We start from the raw sequence: 23,475 nt of genomic DNA, 5'->3' as shown, positions 1-23,475 counted from the left end.
GGATATATACTTAAAATATTTGTTCAATGTCTGTCATTTCCTCGTTTTCCTGTTACTGCCTCTACGATACCAACGTTTACTTTAGCCATTCTTACAGTATCATATAAAACCATAAAATGGTTATAGCACAGAAGGAGGCTATTCAGCCCATTGTGTCCATGCCAGCTTAGCGCAAGAGCAATTCATCTAGTCCCACTCCCTGCCTTTTCCATGTGGCCCTTTTTTATATACTTATAAAAACCCCTACAGTGGGCCGTAACTTCTGTTGGAGTGGCGACTGAGTCGGATTGCCACTGACCTCTTAGTTACTTACCTGGAAATCAAGCTGCTCCTATCTCGCCTGACCTTCCGACTCAGGCCGGGGGAGATCTGTGTAGTACAGTCAGTTCCCATGGTCTTCTGCCCAGGGCTGCAACACCAGAGGGAACGTTCTTTATGGCACTAGCTACCATAAAGCAGTAAATTTAAAGGTGCAGCCACTTAGCAGTCAAGTGGAGGGGCAGGGCACAATCGAGGGGGGTGGGGAGCGTATTCAGGGGCTGGGGGGGCAGTCGGGTAGATGGGGTGCACAGCCCTGAGGGTGGGTAGCACAGTCTGGGTGGTGGGGGGAAGTCGGGGCATGGGGAGTGCAGTCGTGAGTTAGTGGGGCGGTTGGGGGTTTGAAGTGTAGTCGATGGGGGTGGAGGGTGGGGTGAGGGTTAGTCGGGGGTTTGGGGGGGCAGTCAGAGGGTGGGGAGCTGTTGCGGGGTCGGGGAGATAGTCAGGTAGGTAGGGAGTGCAATCGGAGGGGTTGGGATCTGACGGCCTCAACCACTCTTGAAGCAAAGCATTCCGTGCTGCACCAACTCTGCAAAGAAATCTCTCCCCCTTTTCCTCACTCTCAGTGACATTTTTAAATCGATGACACTCCGTTGCTGATACCCCAACCTGCGGAAGTGGTATTTTTCTATTTAGTCCATCGAAACTGTTACATCTTCTTAAATCTGCCCCTGTCATTCTCTGATCCATTGAAAATAGTCCCAGCATCTTGTGTCTCCACATAACTTGTAGTTTCCATCCTGATGAACCTGTACTGTATACTCTCCTATTTAATGTCATAGAGTCATTACAGCACAGAAGGAGGACATTCAGCCCAACGAGTCCATGCTGGTTATGTCATTTCCATAACAACACATAAACTAAATTTATCGATCTATAACCTCCAGATGTCTGTCTCTCCATATAGAAGCATAACTGCTCCTCTCTCTCTACTATTCATCTCCTCTCTTTTTCTCTCTCTCTCTCTCTCTCTCTCCTTATTACTTTACCAAACCGTACAGACCAGGAATACCAAACCATCTCCTCTGACAGTGCTGAGCTAATGTATTTCAGGGAGGCTTAGCACATTCTACGATTAGGGAGGGGGGCGAAAGTGTCCAGGGTTCCCGCTTCTGTTTGCTGTCCAGTGACAAAACTGTAGAGTATGGGCGAGGAGGATGCAGGCTGTCAGTCCCCCGTGTGCCTGACTAATTCACCGTCTAAAGCCCACATGGCCATATGGGTGAGGGCATTGCATGGTATCCAGGTGCCTGTGTGAGGTGGAGATGGGGTGCACTGTCAGTATGACTGCCCTCTTTTTCCCCCTTGTCCATTCCACCACAACTTCAGCCTGCATTTATGTAGCACCCAAACTGAACCAAAAGCCGAAAGACTAGAAAGATTGACCAAAAACTTAAGACCGCCTAGGAAAGGATCTGCAGAGCATGCAATTGAGGTACGGCCTCCAATGGTGGGGTGAAGAGAGGGGAAAATGCACAATAGGCAAGGGTCAGAGGAACAAAGAGTTTGGGAGGAGTGTTTTAGGGCTAGACAAGGCCACAGAGGTAGAGAGCGGTGAGGCCATGGAGGGATTTAACTATAAATTGAGAATTTCTGACTGAAGGCATTGAGGAACTGGGAACCACTGTAGGTGAGCAAGGACAGGGTGATGGGTAAGTGGGACTTGGTGCAAATTAGGAGAAGAACATTGGTGACAAAAACGTGCATGAGGCTTTCAGCAGGAGATGGACTGAGATGGCAGAAGTAGACAGTCTTTGTGATGTATATGGAGTCAAGCTCAGCTTGGGATCATATAGGATGCCAAGGTTGCAAAGTCTGGTTCAGCCAGAGATAGTGGCCAGGGAGGGGTATGCTGACAATGGCCAAACTCTTCTTAATGTTTAACTGAAGCAAATGGTGAAACGTTAGTAGAGGCAGAAACCCTCATAACATTCAAGAAGCATTTGGATATACACTTGCGATGCCATGGCATACAAGGCTATGGGCCTAGCGATGGAAAATGGGATTAGAATAGTTAGGTATTTGTTTGACTGGCGCAGAGTTGATGGGCCAAAGGGCCTTTTTCTTTGCTCTAGACCTCTATGACTCTATTCAGGACCAGATGTCAGACAAATGATGACATAGAAGCAGTGGAGAAGTCGAGAGAGGCAGTGATGTTGTAGAACTGGATATCATCAGTGCACGTGTGGAAGCTGACCCCATGTCTGTGGGTGATATCATCGAGGGCAGAATGTAGATGAGGAAAGGGAGGAGGCCAAGGATAGCCTCTTGGGGAACTCGAGCAGTGAAATGCGAATTAAGAAGAGAAGCCATTGCTGGAGGTGCTTGACCACAGTCTGATAGTTTGGAGTGGAACCAAGCAATGTCAGTCCCACTGTGCTGGACAGTGGAAGAAAGGCATGAGGGGAGGATGATGTTGTCAACCTTGTCAGACAGAGGCTGCAGACCAGTTGTGGAGAGCAATGGGGTTAATCCATCATGACCATAGTCACAGAGCATTGGTGATTTCAGGAGCTTTGCAGCTGTGGAAAGAGTGGACACTTGATTGGAGGAATTCCAACAGAAGGTTTGTGGGAGAGATGGAACCAAACTTGGGAGGCGCCAACATGTTCTAGACCTTTGAGCGGAAAGCAAGGTTGGAGATCACAGAAGGAGGCTTTGAGAGAGAGTTTTTGAGGAGGCTGCTAAGATGGAAGTTTTGAAAGGGAACCATTTACAATGTCAGCTGGCATAGAATGGAAGTTGGGAGCTAAATGGGATTGAAGGAGCAGGAGGTAGGCCCCATACAAGTGACATGCTTAGAGCTGGCAGGTGGAGAGAAGCTAAAGTGCAGCAAGGGTTTTATATAGAGGTTGGCTTGATGATAAGGCAGTGCAGCAGAGCCAACCAAGTGGATGATCTCTTTCTTGGTGATTAAGAAATCCATGATCCCCATGCAGCTTTGGTGGAGGTGATCAAGACTGACCTGGCACCAGATGGCCAAGCCAGGAACACTCAGGCTTGCAATCCTTGCACTTGAGAGGCGAGATCATACCAGAAAGAATTATTGGGTTGGGAGATGGTGAGGTTTGTTGGGGGTGGGGAGGAGGTTGATGGAATGATTAAGCAAATAAATAGCTGCAGAGGCATTGTGGCAAATGGAGATGCAGCAGCTAGGTAGTACAGGTACTGCAATTGAAATGGTGTTTGGAAGATGTAGCTAAAGGGCTCCTGGGAAAAAAAAGTTATTCATTTTCTAACATTTTAATGCCTTCTGTAATCCCGCCTTTCAAACAAATTAAATCTCAGAAAGGTATGGTAGGTATGAAATTTAACGTAGGTGTCGGGAATTTAATTCAGCCTCACAGGTTCCAATTCCTTTAAAGTCAATTTTTTATTAATTCCGGGGCTGTGGGACACTCGTTTATTGCCCACCCCCTTTGCCCTCAGAAGGTGGTAGTTTTGTGTAGGACAACTGGGTGTCTTTCTGGGCTTCTTCAGACAGCAGTTAAGAGACAACCATGTTGAATCAAGCTAATTATCACATCTGTACCCATCCTGGTTCCTTTGGCAGCCCCACAGTCAAGGAAAGGGATTGCCAATTTAGCATTTAATTCTGTTATTATTAGCAGGGGTTGCTGGCAATGTGGAATGTGTGTGTTAGCATTGGTTGCGGGGGAGGGTCAAATTGCTGTTAGGATGGAGATCTTAGTCAGACCTGACAAGGGAGACTGCACCCTCAAAGTTGATTCACTTTCCTGCTTTGCCTGGGAAGCCAGTGGGTTTCATTTAAGTTATGTTTTATTTTAAGAGGGAAATGGGAACAACCTTGAGCCAAACATTAATTTTCTGTCAATTTTCCAGTTGCCTTTGATGCTTTGATCCCAGTTGACAGTTCTTCTCATGGAGGGATCCTGAAGGTTTGCTCGTGTGCCTTTTTTTGTGTTCCAGAGCGTGGCAGGGATGGGACGTCACAGAAGGATGTTTCTCAGACTCCAAAGACTCCGGTGAACATTGGAAAAGAGAAAGACGCTGACAAGACGCTCAGTAAGGATCGGAAAAAACGCAAACCAGCAACCTCGCCACCACCTTCGGCTTACGAGAGAGAAGGACTGAAGAGATCAGTTCCAGATGAAAGGCAAGCTTCTTTTCTGTTTTTATCTCTCTCTCATTGCTCTGAATGTGTTGTGGGTGCTACGAAGCCCTCCTGTATAGCCCTCTTTCACCCAAGGCAGTGACTTATCACCTGCTGTTTGGTTATGGAATGCGTCAAGCAGAACATGGTGTAGGATTATTGTTTTTAGGATTCTAAAAGGACCAGATAACGTACACCATAAAACCTTTTGTTTATATTGTGACTTTCATGACCTCAGGATGTCCCAAAGCACTTTATAACCAATGAAGTATTATTGCATGTTTCATCACTGTTTCAATGTGTGAAACACAAGCAGCAATGAGCTAATGACCAGTTAATCTTTTTTAGTGGCATTGGTTGAAGGAAATGTATTGGCCAGAAGACCAAAGAGACCTACACTGCTCTTCTCCAAATAATGTCATGGGATCTTTTAAGCCTACCTGAGGGGCAGGCGGGGTCTCAGTTTAACGTCTCATCTGAAAGATGACATCTCTGAGATTGCATCACCACCTCTGTACTGCACTGGAATGTCGGTTTGGGATAAGTGCTCAAGTTTTTAGGGCTTCATGTAAATTGCTGGCTGTTGCATTAATTATGTTACAGCTGTACTTCATTGGCTGAAAAGCAATTTGGATACCTGAGTTCATGAAAGGTGCCTATGCATTACAGATTATTGTAGTGCGCTGGTCATGGCATTAGACTGGTAACCCAGAAGTCCTGAGATCAAATTCCACCATGGTAACATTTTATGCAATAATACTCAACATGTGGGTTTCACTGGCATTTCTTGCACGTTCCTAGTTGATTTTGATGGTGGTAGTGAGCCACTTTCTTGTATCTCCGTAGCTGGTGCTCACGCACCCCCTACAATGCAGTTAGGGAGATCCAAGATTTTAACCCAGCAGTAATGAAAGGTCCGAGACAGAATGCTATGTGCCATGAAGGGGAACTTGGAGGTGATGGTGATCCCACATACCTGCTGCCCGTGTCCTTTTAGACGGTGGAGGGTCATGGGTTGGGGAAATCCTACCATGAATGCTGTAGACAACATGTACGATTGTGAAACTGAATTCAACAAATCGGGTAACTTGTGGGTTAGAAGTACATAAAGTGACCAATAAAATTGCTGGATTTTTGTAAAAGCTCGACTGATTTCCTGATGTCCTTCAGGAAGGAAATCATCCCTACCTGGTCTGGACTTGCATGTGATTCCAGTTACATACTACACTAACATCTTGCATCTATACCAAAGTTAAACTTCCCAAGGTGCTTCACGGGAGTGTAATCAGGCTAAAATTGACACCATGCCAAAGTAGGAACCGTTCAGGTGGGATGATCAAAAGCTGAATCAAAGAGTTAAGGTTTTAAAGAGTGGCTTAAATTAGGTGAGAGAGGCAGAGAGGTTTAGGGAGGGAATTCCAGAACTCGGCATGGCCACCAACAGTGGAGCAAAGGAGGTGGGCGATGCACAAGAGGCCCGAGTTGGAGGAATGCAGAGTTATCACGAGTTTATAGTGCTGGAGTTAATGCCCTTTGGAGTGCCCTGGTAGGATAGCTGACCATGTCCTGAAAATGAAATAATTAATTTGTACATGAAATGCATCATAAAGTTTATGAGGTGATGAGGCAAGTTTGGTTTAGAAAGAAACTCGGATTTCAGCTGTTGCTATGGAGAAGTTTTTAGTTTTATGGTTAATTATAAACTTTGCTTGACTGTGTAATGTTGCTTTTTTTCATGTTAAAAGGTATGACGGTGCAACACCAGCTAAGAAGAAGAAAACCAGGAGTAAACTATCCACCGAGGAACGGAGGAAGCTGTTTGAACAAGAAGTGGCACAGAGGGAGGCGCAAAAACAGAGTCTGTACCTGGTACAGCAGCAGCAGCAGCAACAACAGATACAACCGATTTGTGTTAGCTCGCAGGTGCCTTACGACTCTGGAACCTACAGCAACTCTCACCAGAGCTTTGCCAGTTACCCACCGGGCTACCCTCTGCAGACTTATGTTGACCCGGTCAACCCCAACGCTGGTAAAGTGCTCCTCCCGACGCCGAACGTGGAGCCCCTGTGCCCGCCGCAGATGGGCTACGAGCACCCGCAGTCGATGTTGGCGGAGTCGATGCCTGCGGGTCACTCCGCAGTCCAACACCTGTCCCCCCAGGTGGATGTCCAGGGCCAGCAGTACCTAGCTCAGAGCCCCGTTGTTATTCCCCAGGACCCTAACGTGTCTGTGATACAGGTGTCAGGCACTCAAACGACTGGGCAGAGCTACGGGGTGTGGGATCCCAACCAGCAGACACTGGCAGTGCACCAGCAGTATGCCAGTGGACAACCCCAGACGCCGATTTATTACCAGGGACAGCCATGCCAGCCCGTATACAGTATATCCTCTCCTTACGGACAAGCTACTCAGCAAATCGTCCAGGTACAGTTCTTTCCTTTTGTATTAATCAATCTCGTGGCAGTTGGGGAGGGGAAGTATATAAATGCAAGTCTTTCTTTCAATTGTCTCTATCTCGGTGTGTGTGTCTCCCTCTCTCTCTCCTTCTCTGTCCCTCTCTGTCTTTATGTCTTTGCTCATTGCAGAGTTACACTCAGTCGAGTCCTGAATGCGCACAGGGGCAGCAGTGTTTCCTGGCTCACCCGCAGGGTGCTGTCGCACAGCCGACAGCAGGAATGCTCGTGACATCGTCGGCCCCGTCCTACCAGCAACCTGGGCAACCGCAGACTGTACAACAGGTACCTCCTGTGCCAATCCTTCTTGTCATGGCATTATTCTTCACGCTGCTTCTTCCCTTCCTGCCATCACTACCCCACCCCCTGTGAACTAATAACCCAAGACTTGAGCTAAAACTCATAACTTTATGTTTATGCACAGCTTAATAAGTATCAAGATGTCTGAAAGTGCGATGAGATATGGTCCGAATGAGCCTTGGGCTGAGTGGTAATGTTCTCGCCTCTGAATCAGAGAGCGAATGGTTTAATCCCCCCTCCCGAAAGTCGCAGCAAGAGGAGACAGTAACTCTGCCTCTGAATTAACACTCATCCGGTGAGTGTGGGAGCCCATAAAACCCTCCCGTTCTGTAGGACTAACCACCCTACCGGCTGGTATAAGGTTGGCTACAGCCAAGAAAGCTCATGGTTTGTCAGACTCTTAAACAGCCTGTGAATCCTAAGTGTGAAGGTTTGAAAACATCATCATCAGCAAACTGGGTGCCATTTCTGATGTTGTGTCTGTTAAGTATGCTGCCGCGTGTGTGTAGACAGATTGTAACTGTGCAGACACACGCAGGCACCCAGAGGCACTTGTGTGTACATGTGCATAGGGAGCCCCATGCACATTGACACACATATGTACACACAGACATATCATGTGCACGCAAGCACATGTGCAAACATACACATATGCACAGGCATATTTTAACAGAAAGCGCACAATGAATGCACCATCGATCTGTTTTGAAGTGTTTAGAGAGGATCAGGGCGAACTTCAATCCACAAGATCTTCCACTGAGCAGAAAGAAAAGCTGGGAAACCTGGAAATTGGAAATAAAACCCCCAAATGCTGCAGAAACAGAGCAGGGCTGTCAGTACCTGAATGGTGAAAGACAGAGTAATGTTTCAGTTGGAGACCCTTCATCAGAACTGAACACCACAAAATGTAATCAAAGAAATGTAGGAAATTATTGCTAACATAGTTTGAATTGCTTTGCCCCAAAATTTATTTCGAATCTTTCGAGAGGTTTGGAGATACCAACTTTTTCTTGGCGGTTTTAATTTGTCCACAGCCCCTGTTTTCTCAAAATATAAATAAGCTATATCTAAAAATAAAATTAAAGCAGGCCCTTTGCTGAAAGTTGCTGGAGTCCCGATGTCTCAGTGATAACAGACCTCGATTCAGTGGAAGGTTTATGGACAGCTAGCTGCTTGACTTTGAAGCAATTGCATGACTTCCAGCTGCAGAAGCAGAGCAGGGCTGTCAGTACCTGAATGGTGAGAAAAACGTCACTTCCTTTTTAAAAACAAAATTAAACATGTTAAACAGATACACACTGAAATATTGCAGGTTTGGTGCTAGATTTATCAGGGCTATTTCACTCCTCATAATTCATCTGGGATTCTCATTTTAAAACCAAGGTGTAGTGGGTCCCGTCATCATCACTGACAACAGCCCTTCCTCCAAGCACCCACCAGTTATTTGACTTATTAACCTGTAACCTACTACAGACATTGGTTTCTTTCATTTATTGGAAATAACGAGGGAGATGTTAAATGTAGGCACAATTTTCTTTGTTTAGTTTTAAGTTACACTCAAATCCCAGCACTTATACACACAATCAACCATTTGCCCTTAAACCAGCTGTTACCACCGCAGGGGAAAGACTAAAGTAACCGGTATTGCTCATCAGTCCAGTGCCCATGGCAAGTGGCAGACATTGGCCAATCTATCACCCGAGGCTGGGAATAGGGCCACCTGTCAGCTATTGTTCCCTGTGTTTGCAACATATGCATGCTGACATTTTTGTTTGTTACTTTTTTGGCTTAAATGGCTCACAAAGGTTGTTTGATCAGCGGCTGTAGTAATTCTGCACATCTCAGAGTATGGTGATGTTAGGGTTATGTAGCTGGACTAGTAATCCAGAGAATGAAAGTTCAAATCCTACCACAGCAGTTTGAGAATTTGAATTTGGTTTTTTAAAATCTGGAAATAAAAAAGACTCGTATCAGTAAGATACGAGTGACCATGAAGATACCTGATTGTCATAAAATTCGCAATTGATTCACTAGTATCCTCAATGGAAACCTGATTCCTTGCTTGGTCTGGCCTGTGTGCGACTCCAGTCCCACAGCAGCTTGGAGGTTGATTCTTATTCACCCTCTCAAATGGAATATCTCGTCACTTAGTTGCATCAAACTGCTCCAAAAAGAAAGCCCAATGGCATTGCCTTGGGGTAACGAGAGATGGATAATAAATGCCACCTATGCCATCACTGCCCACTTCCTGAGAATGAATAAATAACCGTTTTATTGTTCTGTATTAAAGTAATTTACAGGGATTTATGGATAGCAAAAGGCCAAATGCCTTTCTTTGCCTCCCCCTTCACTCCCTCACCAAATCTCCTGAAGACTTGGCTCATGGCTATGATTTGACACATTGGACACTCTGTAACACTTACCCAAGTGGCTGTTCTTTGAGTGCCTGTCCTTGACAGCAAATTTTGGAAGGCTCCTCATAGGAGCTTTCCGCTGGGGAGTCACTGGTCAGATTCAGAAGTGGAAAACCCTATTAATTTTCCCCAACTGTGGCACCACCATCCCAGCTCACACCGTGGACCTGGGGCCTCCTTGGTCCATATTGATTCAGCCACTTATTGAGTAAATTGTTTCGGCCATGTGGGTGGGAAACACTCTGCCTTAACTTTCCTTGTTTCTCTAGGTCTTTACAGCTTCAGTGCAACACAGGCTGTCGTTGGACTGTGTCTCTTTTTTAACAAATTCTGTATGTTTAATCTCCAGCCGGAACTGATTGTCGTCAACAGCCTTCTTGATTTGCCACCCCCTTCACCTCCAAAGCCGAAGACTATCATCCTCCCCTCCAACTGGAAGACTGCCCGGGACCCGGAGGGAAAGATTTATTATTACCATGTGATAACCAGGTGAGTTTTCATGGGAACTCACCACATTCCCATCACAAACTTAATCCCAATGGGCTGATAGAAGGGGTATAACCCTTGATGCAAGGCAGGGTATAATTATAGCTGTTCAGCCAAGAGGAGGTGACAGGAGGACCTGCTTCTGTGGTCATTGAGTCAGTGACCTAAAGAACTGGGCATCTGAGTTGAATCTAAATGCCAAACTCTCCTCTTTCCCCCACCCTGGCACCACCCAAAACTACTTGCAGGGATACCTTCACTGTGGCAGGGCCAAAATCCCTCTCTAACAGCACCGTGGGTGTACCTACATCACATGGACTGCAGCGGTTCAAGAAGATGGCTTGCCACCACCTTCTCAAGGGGAATTAGGGATGGGCAATAAATGCTGGCCTAGCCAGCGACACCCACATCCCGTGAGAGAATATAAAACAAATCTTGCAGTCATTCACTTCGGCTATGCAGGATGTGGTTGAGATGTGCGGGCTTGTACAGCTGTAGAATTATAACATTTCTCTGCATGGAGGGAAAATTCTAGCAATTGGGCTTGGCCGAGATACTTGGTGTTAGCTTTCCTCAGTGGTAGCACTCTTGCCGCACCAGAGACTCGAGCACTGAGGCTAGACTGATACTCCAGTACATAATTGAAGGAGTGCTACACTGTCACAGATGCCTTTTTTTGGATGAGACATTAAACAAAGGCTCTGTCTGTCCTCTCAGGTTCCCATTGCACTATTTTGAAAATCTGTCCCCTGCCCTGGCCAATATTCATCCCTCAACCAATACCACTCAAACAGATGATCCGGTCATTGCTGTTTGAGAGTTCTTGTCGTACACAAATGTTGGCTGTGTTAAACCAGTAATTGCTGCTTACTTCATCAGCTGCACCCCTAGAATCAGTAAAGTATTAAGGATGAGATTTCAGAATACTTAAAAGTGCATGGTAAGATCGGGCAAAGTCAGCATGGTTTCATCAAGGGGAGGTCAAGCCTGACAAATCTGTTAGAATTCTTTGAGGAGGTAACGAGTAGGTTAGACAAAGGAGAGCCAATGGATGTTATCTACTTGGACTTCCAGAAGGTCTTTGACAAGGTGCCGCACAGGAGGCTGCTCAGTAAGATAAGAGTCCATGGTGTTAGAGGCAAGGTACTAGCATGGATAGAAGATTGGCTGTCTGGCAGGAGGCAGAGAGTGGGGATAAGGGGGTCCTTCTCAGGATGGCGGCCAGTGACTGGTGGAGTTCCGCAGGGTTCAGTGTTGGGACCACAACTTTTCACTTTATACATTAATGATCTAGATGAAGGAACTGAGGGCAATCTGGCTAAGTTTGCAGATGATACAAAGATAGGTGGCGGGACAGGTAGTATTGAGGAGGCGGGGAGGCTGCAGAAGGATTTGGACAGGTTAGGAGAATGGGCAAAGAAGTGGCAGATGGAATACAACGTAGGGAAGTGTGAGGTCATGCACTTTGTTAGGAAGAATAGAGGCATAGACTATTTTCTAAATGGGGAGAGAATTCAGAAATCTGGGAGTGCAAAGGGACTTGGGAGTCCTAGTCCAGGATTCTCTTAAGGTTAACTTGCCTGTTGACGTGGTTAGTTAGGAAGGCAAATGCAATGTTGGCATTTATTTCGAGAGGACTAGAATATAAAAGCAGGGATGTGCTGCTGAGGTTTTATAAGGCTCTGGTCAGACCACATTTAGAATATTGTGAGCAATTTTGGGCCCTGTATCTCAGGAAGGATGTGCTGGCCCTGGAGAGGGTCCAGAGGAGGTTCACGAGAATGATCCCAGGAATGAAAGGCTTAACATATGAGGAACGTTTGAGGACTCTGGGTCTATACTCGATGGAGTTTAGAAGGATGAGGGGGATCTGATTGAAACTTACAGAATACTGAAAGGCCTGGATAGTGTGGACGTGGGGAAGATGTTTCCATTAGTAGGAAAGACTAGGACCTGAGGGCACAGCCTCAGAGTAAAGGGAAGACCTTTTAGAACAGAGATGAGGAGAAACTTCTTTAGCCAGAGAGTGGTGAATTTATGGAATTCATTGCCACAGAAGGCTGTGGAGGCCAGGTCATTGAGTGTATTTAAGACCGAGATAGATAGGTTCTTGATTGGTAAGGGGATCAAAGGTTACGGGGAGAAGGCGGGAGAATGGGGTTGAGAAACTTATCAGCCATGATTGAATGGCGGAGCAGACTCGATGGGCCAAATGGCCTAATTTCTGCTCTTATGTCTTATGATTTTATGATCTATTCACTCGGCCTCCTTTCCTCATAGTTCATATTCCCAGTCCCTGTAGCTTCTGCTATGGCTGCAAGGTGATGTTTAAATTACCCTATACCTGCACACCCTCCAGTGCCAGTCTGACCAGAGCTGCATCCAATGCTCTGAACGGGGGTGTGAGCCTAAGAGTCCTCAACAATCTCCTGCTGTCCTATATCCATTTCCCTCAACATCCTAAGATCACACCTCACTCGATCATGTTGTATATTCCTTCAGGCAAACCCAGTGGGACCCGCCGTTGTGGGACGGAGGCAGTGACGACATGAGCGTGGGTCACGAAGCTGAAATGGATCTGGGGACCCCCACGTACGATGAAAATCCAGCCAAGGTGACTTTTCCTTCTGCTGAACCACGATGGGAGATTTCCGTGCAAAAAATGAATGATTTTAGCATCTTTCACTCAGCAGGGTCTCAACTGTTACTCAGTGCACCCTTCAGCCATTGATGCGTCCCTGACCCGGTCACACCATTGTGTTTCTTATTTGATGGCGTATTATTATCTGTGCTGGTTTGCTTACTCACTGATGTTACCTGATTGAAGGGAGTGATACCTTTCAGCTAAAGAGTTGGAGGGGGAATTTTATTATTTGTTTCTTGTTACGTTTAGGACCCAGTGCTTACTGAGCTACATGGACAAGATGGAAGTGGAGATGGGACACCTAACTCTTACAGCCAGGTGTGTACACCTGTACAGCTTCTGCATATACATGTGTGCCTGTGTTTCTGTTGGTGAGAAAGGGATTCCAATATTGGGATGACCAAAGCCATTGTCTTTCAGTCTCCGCCACAACCTCTGTTGTCACCACTGACTCTAACCCTCTCCCTGGCAACTGTGTCTGAACCAGATTGTTCACAACCTTTGTAATATTTCACCCCAAGATGAGCTTCTGAACACACATTCGCGCCATCACTAACACTGCCTATTAGCACCACCATAACATTGCCCGACTCTGCCTCGCCTCAGCTCATCTGCTGCTGAAACCCCCATTCGTGGCTTTGTTACCTCTAGACTTGACTTTTCCAACACATTCCTGGATGGTCTCCTACATTCTACCCTCGGTAAACTTGAGGTCACACAAAACTCTGCAGCCTGTGTTCCAACTCGCATCAAGTCTCATTCGCCTAATGCCCCTGTGCATGCTAATCTACATCGACTCCAGGTTAAGCAATGTCTTGATTTTTAAATTCTCATCCTTTTTTTCAAATACCTCCATGGCCTTGCCCTTTCTTATCTCTGTAATCTCCTGTAACCCTGCAGCCCTCTGAGATATCTTCTAATTCTGGCTTCTTGCTCATTCCCAAGTATAAATACTCCAATGTTGGTGATCATTGCCTTCAGTTACCTGTGGCCCAAGCTCTGGAAATCCATCCCTACATTTCTCCTCCTCTTTACCTTGCTTTTCTCCTTTAAGACACTTCTTAAAACCTTTCTCTTTGACCAAATTTTTGACTATCTGCCCTAATATCTCTTTATGTGGCTTGGCATCATGTTTTGCTTTATAATGAACCTGTGAAGTGCCTTGGGACACATTACATAAAAACGCTATCTAAGTACCCCCTTTAAAAAGGTACAATTTTAAATGGGAGCAGAGGGACCTGGGTGTATATGTGTATAAATCATTGAGAGTTGTTGATAAAGCATGTGGCTCCCTAGGCTTTATTAATAGGACTATAGAATACAAAAGCAAGGAAAAATTATATTAAACTTATATAGAACACTGGGTAGGCCTCAGCTGGAGTATTACATCCAGTCCTGGGTGTCGCACTTTAGGAAGATTGTAAAGGTATTAGACAGATTGCAGAAAAGACTCATGAGAATGGTTCCAAGGCTGGATGGATTGGAGAAATTGAGGCTGTTTTCCTCCGAGAAAAGACTGAGTGGAGATTTAATAAAGGTATTCAAAATGATGGGGGGTTTGGACAGAGTAGATAGGGAGAAACTATTCCTATTAGTGAAACGTTCAAGAACAAGAGGGAACAGTTTAAGCTAATTGGCAAAAGAAGCAATGGCGACATGAAGAAAAGCTTTTTTCGTGCAGTGAGTGGTTAAGACCTGGAATGTGGTGGAGGCAGGTTCAATCAAAGCATTCAAGAGGGAATTGGATTATTATTAAAAGAAGAATGTACATGACTGGAGGGAGAAGGTGGTGGAGTGGTACTAGGTGAATTGCCTTTTCAGAGAGCCAGCACAGACACAATGGACCAAATAGCCTCCTCTTGTGCTGTAACCATTCTTGATTCTGTGAAATACAGGCATAGATCCAGCTACAGTTGCACACTTCACCAAATTCACAGCCTGTATCCAGTAGCTGATCATTTTGCACACATTCTGCTTGCCATTACTTCATATAAATACCATTTCCCACACATATACACCCTCCAAAAATCCAAAATGTTTAGGATTGTTTCCTGGAACTGTGTGTAGCAGAGTCCTTAATTTAATTTAACCAGATGTTTGCTTTGGCGGGGGGGTGGGCGTGGTGCACAAAGCTGTGACTAGCATATTTAATGAAAAAGTAGTGTCTCTCTCCTTTTGTCACTCACCATTGCAGGTTTGCTTAGTGTCATGGATCTTTCCACCAGGGCCCTGTTGTCTTTGATTGGGTCCCCCTTTGACTTGTACTCTGCTGTTTCATTGTGGAATACAAAATCCTGTTTGGCTTTGTTATTCTGCATTAATTAGAGACGTTGAACGTTGAGTCCACTAAGACTCCAAGGGGCAGCTTTTGAGGCCTCCCAACTGATATATTGTGCCTTGAACCAGTTTTATAACTGATGGTGGTTGGATTTCTCCTTTGACCCCAACCCCTGTCCCCTGTGAGGATATCAAGACTGCCCCTCACTTCTGCAGCACTATTTTGCATTCTCCCTCACTCTGCGTGCCATTGACACTGCTGCTAGCACCCACCACCTCCCCCCAAAACTGCATAGCTTAGTGCCGTCTAAGGCTGTGTTAGAGATATCAACTTTTTTTTTAAATGATTAAAATCTACAAACTTAAGAGGACTGGTGATGTCAACTGAGGCAAATTGTTCACTGTTGTGAAACATTCAAATCCCAGTGGGCAAGAGTTAAAAATGGGGACGTCAGAAAACAGGGAGGGTAGACCAGAGAATTATTTTCACCAAAAGAGAATAGTGTTGGTAAAGAAGTTAGCAGGGAAAGCTGAGGATGAGTGTGGGTAAGGTGCAATTGGATTTGTTGATGGGAAGATAATGGGTGAAGGGATATGGTGAATAAATTAGGTCAGGTCAATCCAAAGGACATATATGAGGCATAGATTACAAAAGTGGGGAGGTCATGTTGGAGTTGTATAGAACCTTGCTGAGGCCACAGCTGGAGTACTGTGTGCATTTCTGGTCGCCACATTATAGGAAGGATGTGATTGCACTGGAGGGGGTGCAGAGGAGATTCACCAGGATGTTTCCTGGGATGAAACATTTAAGTTATGAAGAGAGATTGGATAGACTTGGTTGTTTTCGTTGGAGCAGAGAAGACCTAGGGGCAACCTGATCGAGGTGTACAAGATTATGAGGGGCATGGACAGGGTGGATAGGGAGCAGCTGTTCCTCCTTAGTTGAAGGGTCAGTCACAAGGGGACATAAGTTCAAGGTGAGGGACAGGAGGTTTATGGGGGATGTGAGAAAAACCTTTTTACCCAGAGGGCGGTGACGGTCTGGAATGCGCTGCCTGGGAGGGTGGTGGAGGTGGGTTGCCTCACATCCTTTTAAAAGTACCTGGGTGAGCACTTGGCACATCATAACATTCAAGGCTATGGCCCAAGTGCTGATAAATGGGATTAGGTAGGTAGGTCAGGTGTTTCTCACGTGTCGGTGCAGACTCGATGGGCCGAAGGGCCTCTTCTGCACTGTGTCATTCTGTGACTTGTTGGCTTTAAAGCCTTTTCATATTTTATGCTGTTGTGATGTTGAAATTACAGCTGGGTGAGTGCTGATTTCCACCACCGAACCAGGCGTGATCTGGAAACCCAACTGTAACTAGTTACCTTGCTACATTTTTGTTTTTGAAATTACCAAAATCCTTCCAATTTCTTCTAATAGTCAGCCAAGAAAAAGCCTAAAACTGCAGAGGCCGACACCTCAACCGAGCTCGCCAAAAGGAGCAAAGAGATGTTCAGGAAGGAGGTAAGTCTATACCTTGGCTTTTCTCCCTTTTCCTCTATTTCCCACCCACCATATCCCCAAAACTGTCCTCACCAACATCTCCTCGCACCTTAGTTTCCCAGTGATTCCACGGGTCTCTCAGTATCCTGGCCAACATTCCTCCATCAATCAACACCAAGAAGAAATCAACTGTTGCTTATTCTGTGCACAAAACGACTGCCAAACCTCCATTCACCACCACTGCCCCCCCAAACAAGAAAATTAGATAAATTGGTCATTTATCTCATTGCTTCTTGATTGTGTAAAAAAAAAAGGCTTTAAAAATAATTGGATATTAATTGCTCCTAGAAGTGCCATTTAAGGACTTTATAAAAGTATGTTTATATTTTTCCTATCTATATTTTTTTTGTTTCTACTGTAAAGTGCAAATATAAAGCCATGGAAGTAAGCAATTAGAAGGGAAGTCAGGAAGGGGACTGGGGAGAACTGGAGGGCAATTGAGATTTTTTATTAATTCACAGGATGTGGGCATCACTGGCTAGGCCAGCATTTATTGCCCATCCCTAATTGACCTTGAGAAGGTAATGCTGAGCTGCCTTCTTGAACCTCTGCAGTCCATGTGGTGTAGGTACACCCAAAGCACTCATAGGGAGGGAGTTCCAGGGAAGTACATTAAAGTCACCAGCATTTGAGAGTTTTGCAGGAATTGGATGCCTTTCTAAAGGAAGAATGGACTGAGGAGATAGTGAGATGGCTGGGAGGAGATGGATCTCTGAAAAACATAGTTTCAAAAGAAAAATTCAGCCCTGGCTTTTAAAAAGTGATTCATTGTCTGAATTGCTAATAGGTCATTAATTCAGTAGGCTTTCTTACTCCTTCTCTCAGCAGCAAAAGCCCAACTCTCAAATATGCCATCTGAATGCAACCCTATTTTACATCAATGTGTCCTGCTCCCTAGAACATAACCCAATCTCCCATGGACATGATCCTTTCCCAAGGCTGAACTCCCATCTCTCATAAATAAGCCCTCCTCCCATGGATATGCTCCCATCTCTCATGGGCAGAACCCCCCTCCCAAAGATGTACACCCATCTCGAACGCACATAACCTCTTCCTGAAGATGTTTCCCTATCTCTCATGGGTGCCCCTTGAAACCCTGAGAAGGTGTTAGTGAGCCGCCATCTTGAATCATTGCAGTCCATGTGGACTGCATGTTGCCACAATGCTGTTAGGTATTTCCAAGATGTTAACCCAACAACAATGAAGTAAGAGTGATATCTGCCTGAGTCAGGTTGACGTGTAACTTGACGGTGGTGATGTTCCTATGCACCTGCTGCTCTCCTGTTTCTAGGTGGAGGAGCAGTTCCTGAAGAAGCCTTGGTGACTTGCTGCAGTGCATCTGTTAATAGTACACATTGCAGCCACAGCATGCTGCTGGCAGAGGGAGTGCATGTTTAGGTTAGTGGGTAAAGTGCTAGATTAGATTTAGCAGGTCCCAGCCTGACTACCTTATCACACTACCCCAAAAATTCTCTTGTTTCTTTACCAGGAGGCTGGCATGTCATCAACTGGATTTTTTTTAAATTCTTTCACAGGGTGTGGGTGCCACTGTCTAGGCCAGCAATTATTGCCCATCCCTAATTGTCCTTGAGAAGGTGGTGGTGAGCGGCCTTCTTGAACCGCTGCACTGCAAGTGGTGTAGGCACACAGCACAGTGCTGTTAGGAAGGCAGTTCCAGGATTTTGACCCAGCATCAGTGGAGGCTCAGCCATTGAGTATGTGATATAGTTTTGAGTCAGATGGTGTGTGCCTTGCAAGGGAACCCATGCTGTAGCTGTATGATGTGGCAGCTGGCAGATCCCATTGCGAGCCGCAGTCTGCAGTAAGTGTTGGTTGCTGGAGGAACTCCGGCTCAGAATTGATGAGCTGGAGTCCGAGCTCAGGACGCTGCGGCACATCCGGGAGGGGGAGAGTTACCTGGACGCTTTGTATCAGGAGGCAGTCACACCTGGTAGATTAAGTACCTCAAGTCCAGTCAGTGATCAGGGTCAGCAGGGTGTGACTGCAAGTGAGGCAGGCAGAGGGATCCTGTGTTCAGGAACAGAGGAGCCTCAGCTCTTGACCTTGTCCAACAGGTACGAGGTACTTGCTCCCTGTGTGGATGAGGAAGAGGGCTGTAGGGAGGAAGAGGGCTGTAGGGAGAATGAGCCAGCTGACCACGGCACCGTGGCACAGGAGGCCATTCAAGAGGGGGGAGCAAAAAGACAAGTGGTAGTTGTAGGGGATTCTATAATTAGGGGAATTGATAGCTTCCTTTGTAAGCAGGATCGAGAGTCCCGCATGGTATGTTGCCTGCCCGGTGCCAGGGTGAGGGACGTCTCTGACCGGCTTGAAAGGATATTGGAGAGGGAGGGGGAGGATCCAGTTGTTGTGGTCCACGTCAGGACAAATAACAGAGGTAAGACTAGGAAAGAGGACCTGTTTGGGGATTATCAGGAACTAGGAACTAAATTAAAGAACAGGTCCTCAAAGGTTATAATCTCCGGATTACTACCAGAGCCACGTGCTAATTGGCATAGGGACGCAAGAATAAGGGAAGTAAACGTGGTTAAAGGAATGGTGCGTGAAAGAGGGATTCCATTTCGTGGGGCACTGGCATCAGCATTGGAACAGGAGGGATCTGTACCGTTGGGACGGTCTCCACCTGAACTGATCTGGGATCAATGTTCTAGCGAAAAGGGTAAATAGGGTGGTCAACAGGACTTTAAACTAGAAAGTCGGGGGGTGGAGGGAAGGGTAAAACTCCAAGAAGCATGACTAATGGGAAACAAAGCAGCAGGTTAGTGTGTGGGGGGGGTGGATTCAACTTCATGGAAAATTATGAAAAAACTGAAAAGAAAGGAGAGCCCAGGAGAGGCTATTAAAGTCTCCAGAGCACAAAATAGGACAGTGTGTTTGGAAAGGGCTAGGAATCTAACTTCAAGCACATCAGATAAAGGGATGACAATGAGAAAGGGGACGGGAAACACAGGACTGAAGGTGTTGTATCTGAATGCACGTAGTATACGAAATAAGGTAAATGAGCTTGTGGTGCAGATTGAAATTGGCAGGTACGATGTGGTGGGCATTACGGAGACATGGCTGCAAGGGGATCAGGACTGGGAGCTAAATATCCAAGGATATACATCCTATCGAAAAGATAGGCAGGTTGGCAGAGGGGGTGGGGTTGCTTTGTTAGTAAGAAATGAAATTAAATCGATAGCAAGGAATGATGTAGGATCAGATGATGTAGAATCTGTGTGGGTAGAGTTGAGGAACCGCAAAGGTAAAAAAACCATAATGGGAGTTATGTACAGGTGTTCGAACAGTAGTCAGGATGTGGGGCACAAGATACACCAGGAGATAGAAAAGGTGTGTAAGAAAGGCAAGGTTACAGTGATCATGGGGGATTTCAATATGCAGGTAGACTGGGAAAATCAGGTTGGTAGTGGATCCCAAGAAAAGGAATTTGTGGAATGTCTCCGAGATGGCTTTTTGGAGCAGCTTGTGGTGGAGCCCACTAGGGAACTGGCAATTCTAGATTTAGTGATGTGTAATGAGGCAGATTTGATAAGGGAGCTTAAGGTGAAGGAACCCTTAGGAGGAAGTGACCATAATATGATAGAATTTACCCTGCAATTTGAGAGGAAAAAGCTGGAATCAGATGTAACGGTATTACAGTTGAATAAAGGCAACTGCAGAGGCATGAGGGAGGAGCTGGCCAGAAATGACTGGGAGATGAGCCTAGCAGGAAAGACAGTGGAACAGCAATGGCAGGAGTTTCTGGGAGTAATTTGGGGGACACAGCAAAAATTCATCCCTAGGAAGAAGAAACATACTAAAAGGAGGATGAGGCAACCATGGCTGACAAGGGAAGTCAGGGACAGCATAAAAGCTAAAGAGAAAGTATACAATGCGGCGAAGAGCAGTGGGAAACCAGGGGATTGGGAAGCCTACAAAGACCAACAGAGGACAATTAAAAAAGAAATAAGGAGGGAGAAGATTAAATATGAGGGTAAACTAGCCAGTAATATAAAAGAAGATTGCAAGAGTATTTTTTAGATATATAAAGGGTAAGAGAGAGGCAAAAGTGGACATTGGGCCGCTGGAAAATGACGCTGGAGAAGTAGTAGTGGGGAACAAAGAAATGGTGGAGGAACTGAATAGGTACTTTGCGTCAGGCTTCACAGTGGAAGACACGAGTAACATCCCCAAAGTTCGAGAGTAGGGGGGCAGAGGTGAGTATGGTGGCCATTACCAAGGAGAAGGTGCTAGGAAAACTGAAAGGTCTGAAGGTGGATAAATCAAATGGATTACACCCCAGAGTTCTGAAGGAGATAGCTGAAGAGATAGTGGAGGCGTTAGTGGTGATCTTTCAGGAATCACTGGAGTCAGGGAGGGTCCCAGAGGACTGGAAAATCGCTAATGTAACCCCCCTGTTTAAGAAGGGAGTGAGGCAAAAGACGGGAAATTACAGGCCGATTAGCCTGACCTCGGTCGTTGGTAAGATTTTAGAGTCCATTATTAAGGATGAGATTTCAGAATACTTGGAAGTGCATGGTAAAATCGGGCAAAGTCAGCATGGCTTCATCAAGGGGAGGTCATGTCTGACAAATCTGTTAGAATTCTTTATGGAGGTAACAAGTAGGTTAGACAAAGGAGAGCCAATGGATGTTATCTACTTGGACTTCCAGAAGGCCTTTGACAAGGTGCCGCACAGGAGGCTGCTCAGTAAGATAAGAGCCCATGGCGTTAGAGGCAAGGTATTAGCATGGATAGAAGATTGGCTGTCTGGCAGGAGACAGAGAGTGGGGATAAGGGGGTCCTTCTCAGGATGGCAGCCGGTGACTAGTGGAGTTCCACAGGGGTCAGTGTTGGGACCACAACTTTTCACTTTATACATTAACGATCTAGATGAAGGAACTGAGGGCATCATGGCAAAGTTTGCAGATGATACAAAGATAGGTGGAGGGACAGGTAGTATTGAGGAGGCGGGGAGGCTGCAGAAGGATTTGGACAGGTTAGGAGAATGGGCAAAGAAGTGGCAGATGGAATACAACGTGGGCAAGTGTGAGGTCATGCACTTTGGTAGGAAGAATAGAGGCATGGACTATTTTCCAAATGGGGAGAGAATTCATAAATCTGGAGTGCAAAGGGACTTGGGAGTCCTAGTCCAGGATTCTCTTAAGGTTAACTTGCAGGTTGAGTCGGCAGTTAGGAAGGCAAATGCAATGTTGGCATTTATTTTGAGAGGACTTGAATATAAAAGCAGGGATGTGCTGCTGAGGCTTTATAAGGCTCTGGTCAGACCACATTTAGAATATTGTGAGCAATTTTGGGCCCCGTATCTCAGGAAGGATGTGCTGGCCCTGGAGAGGGTCCGGAGGAGGTTCACGAGAATTATCCCAGGAATGAAAGGCTTAACATATGAGGAACGTTTGAGGACTCTAGGTCTATACTCGATGGAGTTTAGAAGGATGAGTGAGGATCTGATTGAAACTTACAGGATACTGAAAGGCCTGGATAGAGTGGACGTGGGGAAGATGTTTCCATTAGTAGGAGAGACTAGGACCTGAGGGCACAGCCTCAGAGTAAAGGGAAGACCTTTACTTCTTTAGCCAGAGAGTGGTGAATCTATGGAATTCATTGCCACAGAAGTCTGTGGAGGCCAGGTCATTGAGTGTATTTAAGACCGAGATAGATAGGTTCTTGATTGGTAAGGGGATCAAAGGTTACGGGGAGAAGGCGGGAGAATGGGGTTGAGAAACTTATCAGCCATGATTGAATGGTGGAGCAGATTCGATGGGCCAATTGGCCTAATTTCTGCTCCTATGTCTTATGGTCTTATGGTGTTCCCTGGTTAGGCGAGGACAGGATCTGGCAAGGCTGCAATGCTTGCACCCCAAGACCAAATGGCCTCCTGGTACTCACTGACCTGTGCTGAGTTAGATAATGTTAGTCAATGTGATGAGGGTATAAATACCTTCTAACCCACTAGAAACAGCGTCGGGCTCATCGATCACCCTCACACAGCATATAGCCATTCACTTATTCATAGATAGTTGTGAGGCAGCGGGGTGCAACTGACACCTCATCAAGAACCAACTCCTTCAGTTGTGGGGAGATGGATGTGGAGAAGGAGGAGGCTGAAGGGGAGACATTTTAAAAAGCAATGGGGAAACATGCCATGTTCGTCAGAAAAAAAAATAGAAGCTGGCCAGTGTTTACAGGGAGTGCAACGAAGGCTTACCAGACTAATCCCTGGGATAGCAAGATTGTCCTGTGAGGAAAGATTGAGGAGACTGGGCCTGTATTCTCCAGAGTTTAGGAAAATGAGAGGCCATATCATTGAAGTATACAAAATTCTCACGGGGGCTTGTTAGGGTGGCCGCAGGAAGGATGTTTCCCCCTGGCTGTGGGGGGGGGTTCTAGAACCAGGGGACACAGCCTCAGAATTAGAGGTGGGCCATTTAGGATCGAGATGAGGAGGAATTTCTTTGGTCAGAGGGTTTTGAATCTTTGGAATTCTCTACCCCAAAGCCTGTGGAGACTCAGTCATTGAGTATGTTCAAAACAGAGGTCAATGGATTTCGAGATACCAATGGCATCAAGGGATAGTATGGGAAGATGGCTTTGAGGTAGAAGATCAGCCATGATCTAGTTAAATGGCGGAGCAGGCTCGAGGGGCCGAGTGGCCTACTCTTGTTCCTATGTTCCTAGAGAGGGCCCCATTGTCACAATTTAACATGAGCGTGAATGTGGCTTTCAAGCACAGCCCAAATCAAATAGAAGGAAACAAGCAGGCTTCGTAGTCTTGTAAGTAGGTTTTTTAAAAAGTGAATGGCATTAATCTGTACCAAGGTCACCCAAGGCAGGCATGCGAGGCAACATGGATTTGCACAGCAGCAGACCAAACAAGAGGACACGGGAGCTTGGATATT

At 46.0% G+C, this 23,475-nt stretch overlaps 1 protein-coding gene across 1 annotated transcript in view; it reads left to right on the top strand.

The window, feature by feature from the left end:
* Positions 1-23,475, top strand: part of setd2 (SET domain containing 2, histone lysine methyltransferase) — a 116,174-nt gene that overhangs the window by 84,292 nt on the left and 8,407 nt on the right. The window contains exons 15-21 of the mRNA XM_078540858.1: positions 4,162-4,435; positions 6,178-6,856; positions 7,018-7,170; positions 9,949-10,088; positions 12,588-12,699; positions 12,979-13,047; positions 16,433-16,516. Coding sequence (XP_078396984.1) covers positions 4,162-4,435; positions 6,178-6,856; positions 7,018-7,170; positions 9,949-10,088; positions 12,588-12,699; positions 12,979-13,047; positions 16,433-16,516 — 1,511 coding nt within the window. The remainder of the gene's footprint in view (positions 1-4,161; positions 4,436-6,177; positions 6,857-7,017; positions 7,171-9,948; positions 10,089-12,587; positions 12,700-12,978; positions 13,048-16,432; positions 16,517-23,475) is intronic.

Source organism: Cetorhinus maximus, chromosome 4, assembly GCF_964194155.1.
Source record: "Cetorhinus maximus chromosome 4, sCetMax3.hap1.1, whole genome shotgun sequence".
NCBI classification, from domain to species: Eukaryota; Metazoa; Chordata; class Chondrichthyes; order Lamniformes; family Cetorhinidae; genus Cetorhinus; species Cetorhinus maximus.
The sequence above is the reverse complement of the archived record's forward strand: the minus strand, read 5'-3'. Positions and strand labels throughout refer to the sequence as shown.